Here is a 15574-nt window from a genome sequence, read left to right on the forward strand (position 1 = left end):
TTCTACTTCCTTCCATTCTATTTGTTGTAGGACGGATTAGCTGCATTAACTTATCAGACTTCCTACCTGTAACAACCTTTTTGTTCCTTGAAAAATAGTCTAGTCAATTAATATCAATTACTTGTGTTCAAAAACAGATTAAATGAAATGTGTTGGGCAATATTTGCAAGAGCCACCCAGGATCCCCATCCCATGTCTGGTCCCTGCACAGGGTGCTGCTCAGGCTTTAGAACTGTAGAATCATTAAGGTTGGAAAGACCACTGAGATCACATAGTCCAACCCCAACCCATCTCCACCATCCCCACTGACCACGTCCCTCAGTGCCACATCTCGCCTCTTCTTGAACACCTCCAGGGATGGTGACTCCTACACCCCCTGTGCCAATACCTCATTACTCTGAGAATAAATTTTTCCAAATATCCAACCTACACCTCCCCTGGCACAACTTAAGGCTAGATGGTGTCAAAAATGATTTTAAAAATTAGTACTGAAAAATAGAGTGAGGATAGAAATTTTTGAGTCATGTCCTATGGAGGTGAGCTCTCCCCACCAACGGACAGGGCAGAGACATCACCTTGTGCTCCATGTCATAACCCACAGCCCAACGCAGCCTCTCGGCAGTCCAATTTTTGGCACTCTGTTATTGTATTTTACCCAGAGCCGAACGGCTTCAGAGTTGGCCAAAGGGCAAAAGGAAGGAGATCATCCCTTGGCTCGGTCTCGTGGGGACGTAGGCCTTCTGCACCTCCATCACATGTCATGGATGACACCACCCATGTCCACCAGCAAAGTGAGGGGCAGACTCCTTGTTGTGCTGGGTTTGTCTGCAGTTCAACCCTCCTCAGACCAGGAAAACCATCAACACCCATCGGGTCAGCCATGAATTTGTCTGGCCAAGTCTTCACTACATCCTGTGGTAGAGACTCCTGTATCTTTGGAGACCTCTATTTTTTCCTGATGTCCAACCTGAAGGCCTGAAATTTGTTATACCTTGTGGCTGTTGCCGCTTATTTTGTCACCTGGTGCTACCAACAAGATTTCAGTTCCATCACTTTTGTAATTATCCTTCCCAAATCAGTGTTGCCTCCTTGCCCCCAGACTAGATCAGCTCTTCTCTATCTGTCCACATCAGACGGGACCTGTGGGGCAGGTCCCGTGCCCCACATCTATGCTCATCTCAGTAGGAACCTCTCTGGCTTTCCACATCCTTCTTGGAGCTGGCAGGACAAAAAATCAGACACGCCAGTCCAAACACCTGGAGACAAGCACTGGAGCTTCATCAAAGAGCAGACAAGTGTTTGTTCTGCTTTGTCGATCAGCTTCACAGCGTGCCCATTTGCTGCAGAGCTGGGCCGGGTTTGTCTGACCGGTCACCACCGTGCCTGGTGCCATGTGCAGGAGGTTTCACCCACTTTTCTTTGTCTAGAAATGCTGCAAAGCATTAAGGAGAACAGAGCTGCTGCACCAATAGACTGACGCACAGCCTACGTGAAACTTTCCATTAGAAACACGTGCATGCTTCCAAAATAATTACCCAATTAGTTCAGGAAGGGACAAGAAATGACTTACACATGGTTCCCACATAAACGCTCCATCCCTGGTCCCCACCTGCTCCGGCCTGGCTCTTCCCCCTCTCCCACCTTCCTCTTCCTCTGCCAAAGGATGAAAGCTTGGGATTGAGGGAAGGGGGCTGGATGTTTGCAAGCTGGGGATCCCACTTGTCACCTCCAGCTTTCCCCATGCATAGCTCAGTGGTTGCTGGAGTGGGGCAGGGATGTTGGCGGTGAATCACCCTGTGAAGAAGATCCTCCCCATGCCACGGGGCTGCTCAGCTACAAAGAGAAGTGTACTTCACCCTTCCTTCAGCCTCCCCAGCGCCACCAGGAGAGCTGAGAGTCGGTGTTGTTGGCCTTCCTCCCCCAGCAGTGGGGGATGTGTGAGCTGGACAGGCTGAGTAAAAATGACCTAATGCAGAAAAGAATCAGAGAATGAGCAATGAGAGAGAGGGTTATAACAATGCTTCCCGTATGAGTTAGCAGCACCCAGGGGACTCCCACAGCCGCTGGATTTCCTGTCCTGGCAGCAGCCCAGCCTGGCTTACTTTGCTTCCTTGACAGACAGCATCTGAGTCTGTTATTTTTACTTCAGAAGTGTGTTATTTTCTCTTTTATTTGCTCCCCAGAATTTCTGCAGGAGCAACACAACGAATGCCAGCCCTGGAGCTCAGCAGCATTTGTCTTCCCAGCCCCAAGGCAAGGACATACGCCTGGTGGGCATCACTGCTTGCTGCTCCTCTGGGCAGGACAAAATCCCACAAAGGACAGCACTGAGCCCCCCAGGGTCACAGCTGGTAAGGACACAACCACTTCAATGCATCCCTGCACGCCCCCCAACCCAGCAGAAGCAAAAATCCCAGGGCAAACCCAGACCGACTCCATTGCCATGCGGGCAATCAAAGACCAGGTGCCCCCACAGCAGATCCTCAGTCACCTTCCAGGGAGATCAGCTACCCAAGAAAGAAGAATTTGATGTGGTCTCCACCCACCCACATCACTTGCTGAGCACAGCTAAGTGGCTCGCACAGAAGGTCAGCTGTTTGCCGGGGCAGGGGAATTCTCGTGTCTGCAGATTCAATATCTAGCTGCTGAGTGATGTTTAGTCTGTGGCTGTAAAGTAGCCTTGTTTCTATTCTGAGAATATTTGTCTAATCGGGGGTCCAAGGAATTATTCTGCTCAGTAGAAAGCTATGTTTATTTGGTTAAGTTCATGCTCCAGGATGGGCGCCTTGGAGAAGCCCAAGAAAGGCTGAGCAGCGCTGGAGCATCCTGGGACACAGCACACCTGTAAGGAAGGGAAGCGCTCCACTGATTCTGCACAAGAAAGAGAAGGGCTCCATTCTCCCAGCTGTGGGCAGCTCTGAAGTAGGGCTCACGTGCATTCCTCGTTCCCAGGTGCTGGGCTGCTCCTTTGGTGCTGCTGGGCAGACACACAGCTTGCTGCTTTCTCCCAGTAAGCCTCCATCCGCCACACACTCATCAGCCTACAGTATTTTCAGTTTCTATCTTCAGAACTTCATTCATGGATCACAGGTGACCCCAACACCCTTCTCTGGAGGCCTCAGCTGATGAGGCACTGGGCTGTGGGGTGTTTGAAGGGCGAGGATACATCACCTACAACAGGTAAACCTGATTTCAGTTCACCCCAGCCTCCTCATCCCTAACGGTGTGGGGAAGACATAGTGATAAACCCATGATTTCATGACATTTTCATCAGCCATCATCACCTCTTTCACCCATGCAGTCAGCACACGTTTTTGAACCCAACAAGATGATTGCTCCCATTTTCCCATTGAAATCATTTCTCCATGGCCCTTTGCCTCGTTGCTGTCTTTGTCCCAGTGAGCTCCACCCCACCAAGGCGCCGAGGGCAGATTTCCCCCTATTTGTACACCACAAACACAGCTGAGTTGTGACTACCAGCAACTGAGCAACCACAGGTTTATCTCCAAGATAAATCCCTGCTATCTGTTGAGATAAGGCCTGCTACAGCATCCCCTCATTTGGGGAGGGAGCAGCTTCCCCATTGGGAATTTGCCTACAGCAGCAATGTCCACAGAACCCACAGTTGGTGGTGTGCTGGGCACTGGCAATAGGATTTTCCTCCCCACGGCCATCCCCAACAAGGAGACCTCCATAACAGCCCCATCCATGAGCTGACGTCCCCCATCGCATCCCCACCAGCTGCTCCAGGTTTCCCACATCCCTCATTACCAGGGCATGAAGCCTTGGGGCGATGGCACAACAAGGACAAAGCTGAAGCTGCAGTGTCACCATAGGGTCTTCTGAGATGCATCCTTCCACCACGGGCAAGCACAGGGCAGTGCCATTTCCAGGAGAACACACACCTGATATCTCCACCTCTTACCCCAGCCCAGCTTCTCCCAGAGATCAGTGCATCTCTGAAGCATGTGGGGACAGTGTTTGCAGAGTGACTCACGCCAACCTGACGTGCTGGTAATAAATTCTATTACAGCAATAACCAAACTTCTACTGCTATTGCAGGGCTATTTCTGTCTTCACCAGGGAGTGCTCCCAGGTGTTCACATCTCCGTCTTTTGCACGCTGTCACCTCTGTCCTCGCTGTGACTGCCTGAGGCAGCTGGGAGTTGATGATGTGAACCTTGGCACCTGGCCCCTGCCCCATGTGTCCCGGTGCTGCCCCAGCCCTCGCCGCCCAGCCTGAGGGATGGGCTCCCATCCAGCACTCAACCTATGGGGATGTGACACTGGGTGCTCCTGGGCATCACCCAGCCACAGGAAGGGACGTGCATGGCACATGGCTTCCTTGGCAGCAAGAAGGCACTTTAAGGTTCCACAAAATGCCTCACAGAGACCCATGAAGCCCAGGAGGAAGAAGAGGATATGAAGGCTTTTGGGATGGGGAGGAAGAGAAGGTCCCGTTTGGAGGTACCTTTGCCCTACAGGAGATATGGGCACAGGGTGGTTCCTGGGACTATGGAGGCATCCTGGGCCACGTGCTGGGGCTTAAAGCAGCCAGGACAAGCTGCCTGGGCAGCAGGGATCAGGGGGCACCCTTACATCAGAAGAGGCTGGCAGTGCTCACGAGGACACTGTGCTGAGCCATCAGGCACCAGCAGCTCTAGCAACGGTGGCCAGGGAAGGGACTATACCTGCCATGGGGAGCTGTGCCCGTGGGTTAGGGGGCAGCCACACCATCCCTATCCCACTGCCAGCAGCCCCCACACCACACAGATGGATGGCTCTGTGAGCCACCCAACAGCACTGCATGGCCCTGTGATGCCACAGGCATACTGAACCACCCAACCCTGACTGCAAGCAGCCCCAGGGATGGGCATGAAACATCTCAACCACTGAATGCACAGGAACCAGCCCCTACAGAGCATTTTCCCTGCAGATCCCAGCTGTGCCCAGTCAAGCAGTGCAGCCAGGACGTGACACAGCGACACTGGGCTTTTTCCTGCTCCTTTTGATGTGTCCCATGGGGACTCACTGGTACACGAGGTCAGCCACATCTCTGGGCACTTCCTCATTCACAGGCCCGTGCCCCGCTGGGTACACACAGCAAACGCTGTCCCTGGGAACAGCCTCATTTTGGGCAAAACTCTCTGTGTTTCTGGCCTGAGCCTTTAACCCAGGAGCATCTGGCAGCTGCTGCAGCATGCAAGACAGCTCAGCATTTTGTCGGACCAGGTTTTCCCATCTTTAGTCATGTTTACGCTCCTCCAGCTCCACCAGCACGGAGAAACATACCATGAAGAAAAGGCTACAAGAAATTACATTCTCCTTTTATTTACCTATGACCATGACAATGTATTTTTGCTAGCTGCAGAGATGCTTCGCACTGTAAACTGGGCGCCCGGACGCATGCAGTCCATCCGGCTCCGCCGCGTTCAGCAACAGCCCCGCGTCTCCAAACGCAGTGTTGTGATCCAGAGTAGGGAGAGCACCGATTCCCAGAGCTGCTCATCTCCATCAGCAAGCCCTCCGTCGTCAGGGCAGGATATGTACACCCAGGCTCCCCCAGCGCTGCTAGGGAACACGTTATCAGTTTGTTGGTTTTTTTTTTTTTCCTTTTCTTTGTCAGATAAAACCTGCAAACTTAGAAAATGTTGCACGCACTCGTAAAAGAGAAGGCATCCACTCCACGGGAGAACTCCGCCGCGACACGCACAACTATTGCACTTGTAAATTGGGAACGAGGGTTTCCTATAACACAGCGATGCGTCCAGTGAGAGGAGGTCAATAAATAAACCAGGAATGAGGGGAGCGAGAAGCTCCTGCGGGATGGCTGCCTTGGGGCAGAGATGCGCAGCAGCACCGCGGGGCTGGGTTGGGTCAGGAGTCCTTTGTCCAGAGATGACGCCCACATCGGTGCTGCCTGGGGAAAAGCAGAGCCCTGCGTAAAAGCCTTCCTCCTCCATGCTGGGTCGGGATCAAGCGTCGCCATCCAGCCACGCTTGCAGCTCAGGTTCACAGTAGTCATGCGGGAGCTCCCCTCCTGGCTGACATCCGCCCCACGGCGTCGTACCAGCGATGGCAGGACGGGGCGATGGAGCAGTACCAGCCTGCTTGGCACCGGTGCCCCCACAGCCCCACACCTGGGGGGCACAGCCGGCTGCAGCGAGGTCCCCACCGCAGGTTCCATGTAAACACGCAGCTCCCAGTCTGCCCCGTTGCCCTACAGCGGGGAGCTGGCTTTCTTCTGGTGGACGATGTCCAAGTACAAGTCAGAGCGGAGGAAGCGGGGGTACGAGTCCTTCTCCATCAGCCCATAAATCCTCTTCTGCGCGAGGTCGAAGCAGCCGCGGGTGATGTTCTGCAGGTTCTCCTTGGTGTGCTCCCGTGTGTAGGAATCCAGGTTCACCTGTGGGCAGAGAGAGCAGTGAGCGGTCCCACGGGCCCCAGGGCACAGAGCTGGCTCCGAGCGGGAGCCGGCCTCACCTCCTTGCAGGACTGGATGGCGATGTACTCCGCAAAGATCTTCTTGGCCTTGGAGACCATCTTGGACTGGGATTTGATCTTTTTGTACTCCTCGCATGCCAGCCAGAACTCCAGGTTCTCCTCACTGAACTCAGTGCGCAGGAAGGCCCTGAAGGCTGCGAGCCCATCTGTGGGGACAGACACAGCTCTACTCCTGGGCAGACACACACCTCTATCAAACCCCAAATCCCTGCCATCTCACTCCCTAAAAATCCCCTATGAACAGCAGCAGTGCAGGTGGTGATGCCTGGCCTGGCAGCACGAACATGAACCACGTGTGTGCTCAGTGCCCACTTCTCAGCCATCTGGGCTCTCAAGGGGGATCTCAGCATGGATTGGGAGCTTGGGATGGAGATGGGATCCCCACAGGGACATGTAGACAAGGAAGGGAGCGCTGCAAAGCTGCTTCTGCCCCACAGACACAAGGCAGGCAGGGTATCCTGCCTTTCCCTCCCCAGTGGAGCTCCCACAGTCCTGAGCTCTCCCTGGCTCGTGCAATAATGTTCCCCCCTGAGTCTCCCCCCCAGCTTGGCAGAGGAAAAATGAGTGCAAGGAAAGTATCATAGAATCATATAATGGCCTGGGTTGAAAAGGACCTCAAAGATCATCCAGTTCCAACCCCCTGCCACAAGCAGGGTTACCAACCACCAGACCAGGCCACCCAGAGCCTGGGATGCTCCATTCCATCTCCATTCTCCCCAAGACACCAGAGCTGAGGAAATCACAGCGCTCCCCATGCACACACCCGGACATTCCTCAGTGGCAAAGGCAAAACAGAGGGGCAAACACTCACATTTGTGCAGCAGCAGCTTCTCCAGGGACTCCCCCCACTTGAGAGCTTCCTCAGGTGCAGGCCTGCAGGATGAGGGCATTTGTTAGCAGAGTGAAGCTGCAAAAGCCACAGCTGCTGCCTGCCACCACACAGCTGCCCTGGAGGAAGAACGCTTCCAGCAGCAGCAGCATCACTGTGCACCCTGCAGTGGCTGCAGCACCAACGGCACCCGCAGTGCTGAGCTGGCTGTGCTGGAATGAATGCTCTGCATTTAGGGTGGCAAGAAGAAAACATGAGGTAAGGGAGGGCCGTGCGTGCTGCAGCCTCTGAGCCAGCACTGGAAAAATCCCAGGCAGTGCCCAGGGCTGTGGGATTTCGGGTGCCCCAATGAAGCCGCAGGCTGGGCAGCGCTCATCCCAGCTGCTGGAGCACCTCCAGGGCTGAGCAGTTTCCCAAAGCATCCTCTGTCCAGCTGAAGGTGTCATGTTGAAGCACTGGGGGAAGGCAGGGAAATTTCCAGTCCCGAGTGCCACCGGCACGGGGCAGGGAGCTCCCTGCAGCCCAGGGCAGCATTCAGACAAAAAAAGTATTTAACACAGCTCAGGCACCGTGAGCTTCTGCCCACAACCTCCCCAGCTGGGTGACCCAGCATCCCCGGAGGTGGCACCAAGCCTGGACAGAGCTCATCCCCAAACGCCGTGCCCCCAGAGCCCCACACCGTCCACCCGCAGCACCTACTTGAGCGACTTGAGCACTTTGTCCAGCTTGCCAGAGGGGTTGGCTCCCGGAGACTCGTTCCTCCGCCGGAAAATCCCCAGCCGGTTCTTCATATCCTTGGCTCTGGAGGAGAAGATCAAAGTTTAGGGGCGGGCAGGGAGGGGAGCAGCTCCCAGAGGTGCGCGGTGCCACGGGGAGCCCTGTCCCGCTCATCGCCCATCACCTACTCCTTCATGGTGTGCCGGCGCTGCAGGCTGCCGTTGTGCGGCCGCTGCACGCCCAGCAACATTTCGGCGTGAAACTCCAACGGCTGCGGTTTGGAGAGGTCACGAAAAAAGGGCATCGTTTGTCGGGGCAGCTCCAGCACAGCCGGCACGCCCGGCCCGGCGCTGCGCTCTGCGGCTCCGCACCAGGACGGCGCGGAAGTGGGAGGGCCAAACGGAGCTGCGTGGCGTGGATGAGGTGTGGGTGAGGAGGGCTGTGTGTCAGCCCAGCGCTGCTCGGGACGGCTCCGCCGTTGCTGGGGAAACTCGAGGAAAGGTGGAAAAAAGCATGGGAGAGGGCGGGGAGATGGGGCCTTTCAAGGGACTGCGGGGAAAGTCATCGCGGCGGGGATTTACGAGCGCTATTTATAGGGCGTTGGGGAATGCGGCGGTGCGGGGCTGCGTCCCCTGTGCGGGGCCGGCAGCACGGCTGGGAGCGGCAGGGGCGGCAGCATCAGATGTCAGTTTGGAGTGGGCACGGCCGTGAGGACATCGCGGCGGGATGGTTGGGACGCACTGGGTAACTCACAGCCACGGCACCGCACGGTGCCAACCCCCACGCGTCCCCACGCTGCCGTCCCTGTACGGACAGACAGATGTGCGTCCGCGCACGGCGCTCCCGCTGCCCCGGGAAGCTGCCGTCGGAACGCAGCACCGCTGCTCAAACGAGCGGCGGCCACGGGCACCGGCGTTGCCCCAGTCCTGCCCGGCTCTCGGCGGGCAGCGGGAGGTGACAGAGAGAGCGCGGGATGGGCGATGCTGACCCCTCGTGGCACAGCTCCCGAGTGCACTGAGGATGATGGATGGTTGGGGACGCGGGGTGGCACGGCCACCTCCCGCAGGTCCCACGTCGCAGGGTGCTCGGAGGAGCTGCCGCTGCGTGTGGCTGCGGCCGGGGCTGGTTGGGAACGCGACGGACACGGAGGGGTTCGCGGTGTCCCCAGTTGTCCCCAGCTGCTGCCAGGCACCAGCACAGCACAGACACCGGACCGACAGATCTAAACGAGGAGCTCCAAACCCCACCTGCATCCCATTGGCAAGGCTCTAGCCGTCCCACACAGCTCCCAGCAACAATTTCAGCACTGTTCTCACTTCAGCAACATAGCCACCGCAGCTGGGAGCCTGGCGAGGTGTGAAAAGCACTGAAAAGTCCCTGTGTTTGTGTGTCTGTATGTCCATGTGTCCATCCGTCTGTGTGAGGGAGCAGCACCTGTGGGCTGCACTTTGTGCACCCTCTGCACCCACAGCTCTGCAGCACCAGGTTTCCCACAGCAGGAAGCAAAGCCCCAGAGGAGTCCCCAAGCTTAAAACCTGTGGAATGCTGTACTCTCAGCGCTCCTCGTGCAGATGCTCGTGAATAAACAGCAAGCAGCACACAGCCTGGCTGCTCCCGCTGCAGAGTGCACACAGCCCCTAGTAAGGTGCTGCCACAAAAATCCACAGTGCACTGCTGGGTTCGACCTGGATTCACCTCCATCAGCCGTCTGCAAGGCCTCGTCCAGCCCCGTCTCCCCATGCCACCTCCAAACCATCCCCTGCAGCGCGCATCGCCGTCCCCACAGGAGCGCTGCCCTACCTTTCCAGGCACTTCTCAGAAAAATCCACCATGGTGAGGTGCATCAGGAGCAGCTGGCAGTACCGAACCGCGGCCACTCTCCCCATAAATACCCCACAGGCCACCTGGCAGCCATCCCTGCAGCCAATCACCGCCCGCTGCGACGCACCGCGCTCCCACAGCCATCCCAAGGTGAGCGGCACAAACCCTCCCCACAGCCGCTCCCGCACCCTACAGATCCCCCCCCCCCCCGCCACCCCAATTCCCCCAGCTCACATGGGGGATGTCCCCGCTGCAGATGGCGAGGAATTGATTTTCATTTCGAGTGTTTGGAGAATGAAAGGAGCTATAAATAGGCGGCTGCGGCACAGCGCGCAGGGCAACAGTGCCGCTCACAGGCAGGCTGCACGCGGGGAGCTGCCATGGAGAGGCACACGCAGCAGCGCCGCAGCCACGTGCAGCACTCATCTGCTCCCACTCACGTGTGAGGGGCAATGCCAGGGCACAGCAATCCTGCCTTGCAAAACCCTGTGGCCCCACTGACCTGCAGCTGAGCTGCCCCGTCCTTGCCTGGACCAGCTGCGGGGCATCCCAAACCCTTAGTGCAGTGTAGGGACTGCAGCATCCCACCCATCACATCACAGTGAATGCTCCCAGCCACGCTGAGCAACATCACCAGCACTCGTCCCGCCCACCTCCCAACCTCCAGAAACTCTGGGTGAATGGGGCACGGTACCCCATGGGCTCAGCCCCGCTGTTTTGCCCATGGCACTATCGAACCGCAGTGTGCCACTTACAGGCTCCTGCTCCTCTTCTTGCGGGAGGTCTCATCCCCTTCATCACAGCTGCATTCGGGGTCGCCTCCACTCAGCTGGGGGGAAGAGAAAAGCGGTGTTTGCATCACAGTGCCATGCATGCCCTCACACCACCACGCAGCTCTGCCAGCATCTCCTGAGGTCCCCGTGCAGCAGCTCCTTCCCCAAAACATCTCTCTGCAGCAGAGCAGGGGCTGAAACCCTGACCCCCTCCCCTGCCCATGTCCTGGGGACATCCCACAACTGGTGGCCTGGGGACCCCTTGGCTTCAAGGTGCTGACAGCAGAGCCTCCTCCAGGGACGCTCACATCCTCCTTCCCAATGTTCCCATCTCTGCTGTCGTGAGTGGGCAGGGGGCTGGGGCACCCAAAATACTCTGGGGATCTCCCAGCAGTCCGCAGGCAGGAAAAATCACAGCAGAACTGAACCGTAACATGGCAGCTTCCTATCCTCAACCTCCACACAGAGGTGACCTTGGCAGCCATGGGGACCTCGGAGATGCTACAAGGTCAGGGTGTCACCAGCACAGCCTCTGAGCCACGAAGGCCAATGGCCAGGCATTGGGCTACCTTTGCTTGGAGGCTTTGCTACCTCTCTGAGCACAGCTGGAAGGGGACTCACAGCCAACCCCACAGCCAGCCCCACAGCCAGCCCAGCCCCACACTGCTTCCTCGGGGCGCTTTCCAGGATTGCCAATCCGTGGCAGTGCCGTGGGAACCCACTGCATGGCCCTGCAGCCCCGGGCTCAAGGCTTCTGACACTTCCTTCCATTCTGCGCCCGGGTTTCCGGAGTTTATCAGCCCCAAACAATGCAGCCCCTGCAAAATGCCTTCCCCCCACAGATAGGGCCGGCCGGGGCGACGCGCAGCCGGGCCACGCTTCCTGCCATTGTCTGGGGAGGCTCCGCTGAGCTTGGGGACAAAAAGCAACCATTGCCGAGTCCCAGCACTCCTGGCTGTAAAACAACAACCTGCCCAGATTGAGAGCAGTGGGAGGCACAGGGAACCGTGGGCACAATGGGATGATCCCATAAATAATCCTGCTCGGTGGACAAGGCCACTGGGTGCCGTAGTACTGCAGGCAGTGCTGGGCCTGGGGGGATGCAGAGGGGAACTGTACATCAGTGCCGGATCTGGAAAGCATGGAGGGTTCCACTGGGCTCCTCCAAAGGCACAGAGCTCTAAAAGTCCCTCCCAAGTGTAGGCTGTGACACAAAGCCCCGTGTGCATGGTGGCTGAAGCAGGGAGAGTTGGCACGGGAGGAGCAGGCAGGGGACCAGGGGGTCCAAGAGCAAATTGTGCTCCAAGAAATGGCAACCAAGGTGGCTTTTGATGTATCAGGAGAATGGCATAGGGAGGGTTAATCCCATCATGGCTTTAACCTATGGTGCTGTCATGCTTGGTGGCACACAGAGCTCTGCAACACCATCCCCTGCCAAGAGGTGGAGCAGCATGCAATGCAGTCCCAAGCACTGCAAGGTGCTCTCAAGCAGTGTGATGTGGCCCTGAGCCAAGCAGCATGGTTACGAGCTATGCAACAAGGCCGCAGGCTCTGCAACATTGTGCTGAGCCATACAACATGGTCCAACGCCATGCAATGTGATCTCAGCCTATGCAACAAGCTCCTGAGCCATGCAGCAAGTTCCCAAACCACGCAGTGTGGTCTTAAGCCACACAGTGCAGTCCCAAGCAGTGCAAACTGTGCCATGCAGCCCTGAGCCAAACAGAGCCCTGCCCTGCAAGGTCAGGCAGAGCTGGCTGCTGGGAAGGCACAAGGGCAGTTCCACAGCAGGAATGGGGCAGCAGCACATCTCACACACCATCACTGCAATGGCAGTTCAACTCCTATAAATACTTGCGATGCCAAAGCATGGCCAGTTCCATGCAGAGCTGCATGCTCCTGTATGTGCCAGCACTGCTCTCCAGTGTCTGATGCACCACAGTTCCTCCTCAGCCTATTCAGGATGGGGTCTGCAAGGACCAAAGCCCTCTAGGAGGCCAAGCAGTGCACTCAGCTGCTGGTGTCCCTGAGCAAAGCAGAGATGCACAGTCAGGGGAGGCTCCCTGGAGCCCAGCTCCTGCCTGTCCCTGCCACTGTGAGCTGCAGTTTGCACATCCAAACATCTCTTCCTCTGTGCATCTCAGCAGACAGCAGCTCTGCAGCCCATGGGATCTGTTGACACCATGGAAGATGCTGCCCCAGCACCTGGTGGCATCCCCAGGGTGCTGTGTCCCCTGGAGCTGTAGATGGGACACCCATAGAATCATAGAATGGCTTGGATGGAAAGGACCTTTAAGATCATCAATTTCCAACCCACCTGCTATAGGAAGGGACAATTCCCTTTAGACCAGGTTGCTCACAGCCCCATCCAGCCCGGCCTTGAATACCTCCAGGATGGGAGCATTCACAACCTCTCTGGGCAATCTGTTCCAGTCCCTCACCACCCTCACAGTAAAAATTTCTTCCTAACATCTAGTCTAAGTCTACCCTCTTCCAGTTTTAAGCCATTTCTCCTCATCCTGTTGCTACCTGCCCTTATGCTCCTTGCCAGCTGAGCCACGGAGTCATGGAGAGCAGAGCCACACACAGGGAGATCCCCACGCTGGAGACATCACCCATCCCAGGGCCAAGCTGCAGAGCCAACACCAACCCACATACCTTCCTGTGCCCCGAGAAGAGCAGGCTGAGCTGGTGGATGGAGCCTCCATTCTTGGTGAGCTCCTTCTTGAGAGTCCTGGGGGAAGGCAGAGCCCAGTGCCCCGTGCTGCCCTGGCTATCTGAGCAGTTGAGCGTGGTGTCGGAGGTGAAGCAGTGCCCCTTGGCCTCCTGCAGCAGGCTGCCCTCGCTGTGTGTGCGGCGCCGCAGGGAGCTCTGCACGCTCAGTGTGTACGCAGGCTGGCAGCCTGATGTCTCAATCATGCTGCTGCGCTTTGCCTCGCTCTGCTCCAGGTAGTTCTCGTCACTGTCATCCTCTTCATCCTCATTGTCCTCTTCTTCGTCATCCTCATCTTCATCCTCCTCATCTTCACCATCTGCGGTGCCACCAGCTGTGCCCACCATGCTGAAGGAGCTGTCGAGGCGCAGCTCGGGGATGACGAAGGCCGGCACAGAGCTGGGCTGCTCTTCACTTTTCTCAGCGGCCGCTGGCTGCTTTTTGGCCAGGAGAGGCCCCTGGGCAGCTGCTGGAGCCTCGGATGGAGCCGGCACCTCTGTGGCCGGAGGAGCATCGCCTGCAGCCGCCCTCCTGTCCTCCAAGTGCATCTGCCCAGGATTCTCGGCGTCCGTCTCCTGCATCTGCCCCAGGAGAAGATAAAGGAGGATGAAGGCAGGAGCACCCAAGTCTCTGAGTGGCAGCCCTCCCGTACAGCCTCTCCACTCCTAACACCCAGCACAAGGCAGGGGTGTTCCTACAGCACTGACTGGACTCCAGCAGTTGGGACAGCACTGCCCCCCGCGGTCCCACAGCCCCCAGTCCCAGTCCTGGTTCCCAGAGCACCATGTCCCCCACTGTAGCTATGGGGTGGCAGCAGGATGGGGCCACCTTCCTGCAGCACTGTAGATGAGTGGGTTTGGAGAAAATAGTGGGCAATAGGGCCGGTGGCTCCAGCACAGAGGCAGAGCTGCAAACATCCTTACCGCGACAGATCCCTTGTCCTGCTGAGAGTCAGCCCTTGGGTGGCTGCAGCAGAGGATGGGAAAACCCAAAATGCAGCTCCAGCACCTCCTGCCCTGCGTTCTTAAGGGCAGGAGGGAAGTGCCAGGCTCTGCATATCATCCAATTGTCCAAGGCTGAGCAGCTCAGCCCCCCTGGCCCACAGCCACTGCTGCGGGGCTCCCCGCAACCACACACAGCGCTCCTGCTAAACCACAGCCACTCCTATCCACCCTGCTTGGGTTTTTATGCTTTCGAGGCTGCCTTCTGCCAGTGAGTGTTGCCCTTTCCAAGGGAAAAGCCTGGGATAGTCCAAGGGGAAAAACTCGCCTGGATTTTTCATGAGCTGGGGGAACTTGTCATGAGAGCAGCTGTATCCCCATTTAAGCCAAGCATTTTCAAGAGCCTAAAGAAAAGCAGAAAGCTGGACTTAACAAAGCCTCTATTCCTGCATAATGCAGACTTGATTCAAAAATGAGATGGGAACCATCACATCCCCCTGGGAAGGGACATTCACATCCCATGGCTGCCAATGCTTTGTGCTTTCTGTCATCCCAAAAGGTCCCCTCTTACATCTACGACCATGGAGAGGACCAGGTTCTGTCCCCTTGCAGCCTGCCCCGCAGCAGCCAGTGACTCAGCATTATCTGAACTGTCCCAGAACAGTTGGATTTGGTGGGAGGAACAAAGTGAACCCCATCCTTCAGGCTGTTTCACTCCCCACAGTTATTTCTTGCAAAAGGGAATGTTTCCAGACATGCTGTGTGAGGATGCTGTTTGCACTGAGTGTTCTGCTGATGCTGTTTATGTCTTATTTGTATTGCAATCACTGTCATCATTATTTCATGAAATAATTAGAGGAAAAACCCATGCAGCCCTCAGTCCAACTGCAAAGCCTTCCCCATCCCTGACAGCTCCCTTCTGCTGAACGTTGCTGGGTGCCCACATCAGATAAGGCTCTAGAAGGAAATGAACAGGCTCCTTTAAAATGAGAGAGATTTGGGGATGAAATTAAATTCCTGCACTAATTCAGAGAATCTGCTGCTGTTCAGTGGCACGGAGATGTGAGCAGGAGGCTCACCACTGAGCAAGGTTTCAATCTTGGGTTGGAAGTGCTGCTGGGGCTGTGAAATGCTGTCATTGCAAAAAGGGCCATGGCTGAGCTCCTGGTGGTGGGATAAGACAGCAAAGGAGCAGGGCAGGAACACAGTCATGGTCGGTCAATGAGCCCAACCAAGGCTGGAAGGACTGAGGACTTCATCAGCACAAAGCCAAGGG

At 56.7% G+C, this 15574-nt stretch overlaps 1 protein-coding gene across 4 annotated transcripts in view; it reads right to left on the reverse strand.

Annotated features, from left to right (window-relative positions):
* Positions 1-5306: 5306 nt before the first annotated feature.
* Positions 5307-15574, reverse strand: part of RGS3 (regulator of G protein signaling 3) — a 55130-nt gene continuing 44862 nt past the window's right edge. For 2 of the 4 annotated variants that reach the window (XM_042878642.1, XM_042878643.1), the window contains 6 exons: positions 13303-13938; positions 10627-10700; positions 8033-8134; positions 7316-7377; positions 6484-6650; positions 5307-6406 (listed from right to left, as the gene is read on the reverse strand). In XM_042878642.1, coding sequence (XP_042734576.1) covers positions 6221-6406; positions 6484-6650; positions 7316-7377; positions 8033-8134; positions 10627-10700; positions 13303-13938 — 1227 coding nt within the window. In that variant the 3' untranslated portion in view covers positions 5307-6220. Of the gene's footprint in view, positions 6407-6483; positions 6651-7315; positions 7378-8032; positions 8135-8238; positions 8889-8975; positions 9397-10626; positions 10701-13302; positions 13939-15574 lie in introns of those variants that run through there. The other 2 variants (XM_042878645.1, XM_042878644.1) reach the window with 2 other exon arrangements.

The sequence above is a fragment of the Lagopus leucura genome, unplaced genomic scaffold, assembly GCF_019238085.1.
Source record: "Lagopus leucura isolate 7727_CA_CO unplaced genomic scaffold, USGS_WTPT01 Super-Scaffold_100022, whole genome shotgun sequence".
Taxonomy (NCBI): Eukaryota; Metazoa; Chordata; class Aves; order Galliformes; family Phasianidae; genus Lagopus; species Lagopus leucura.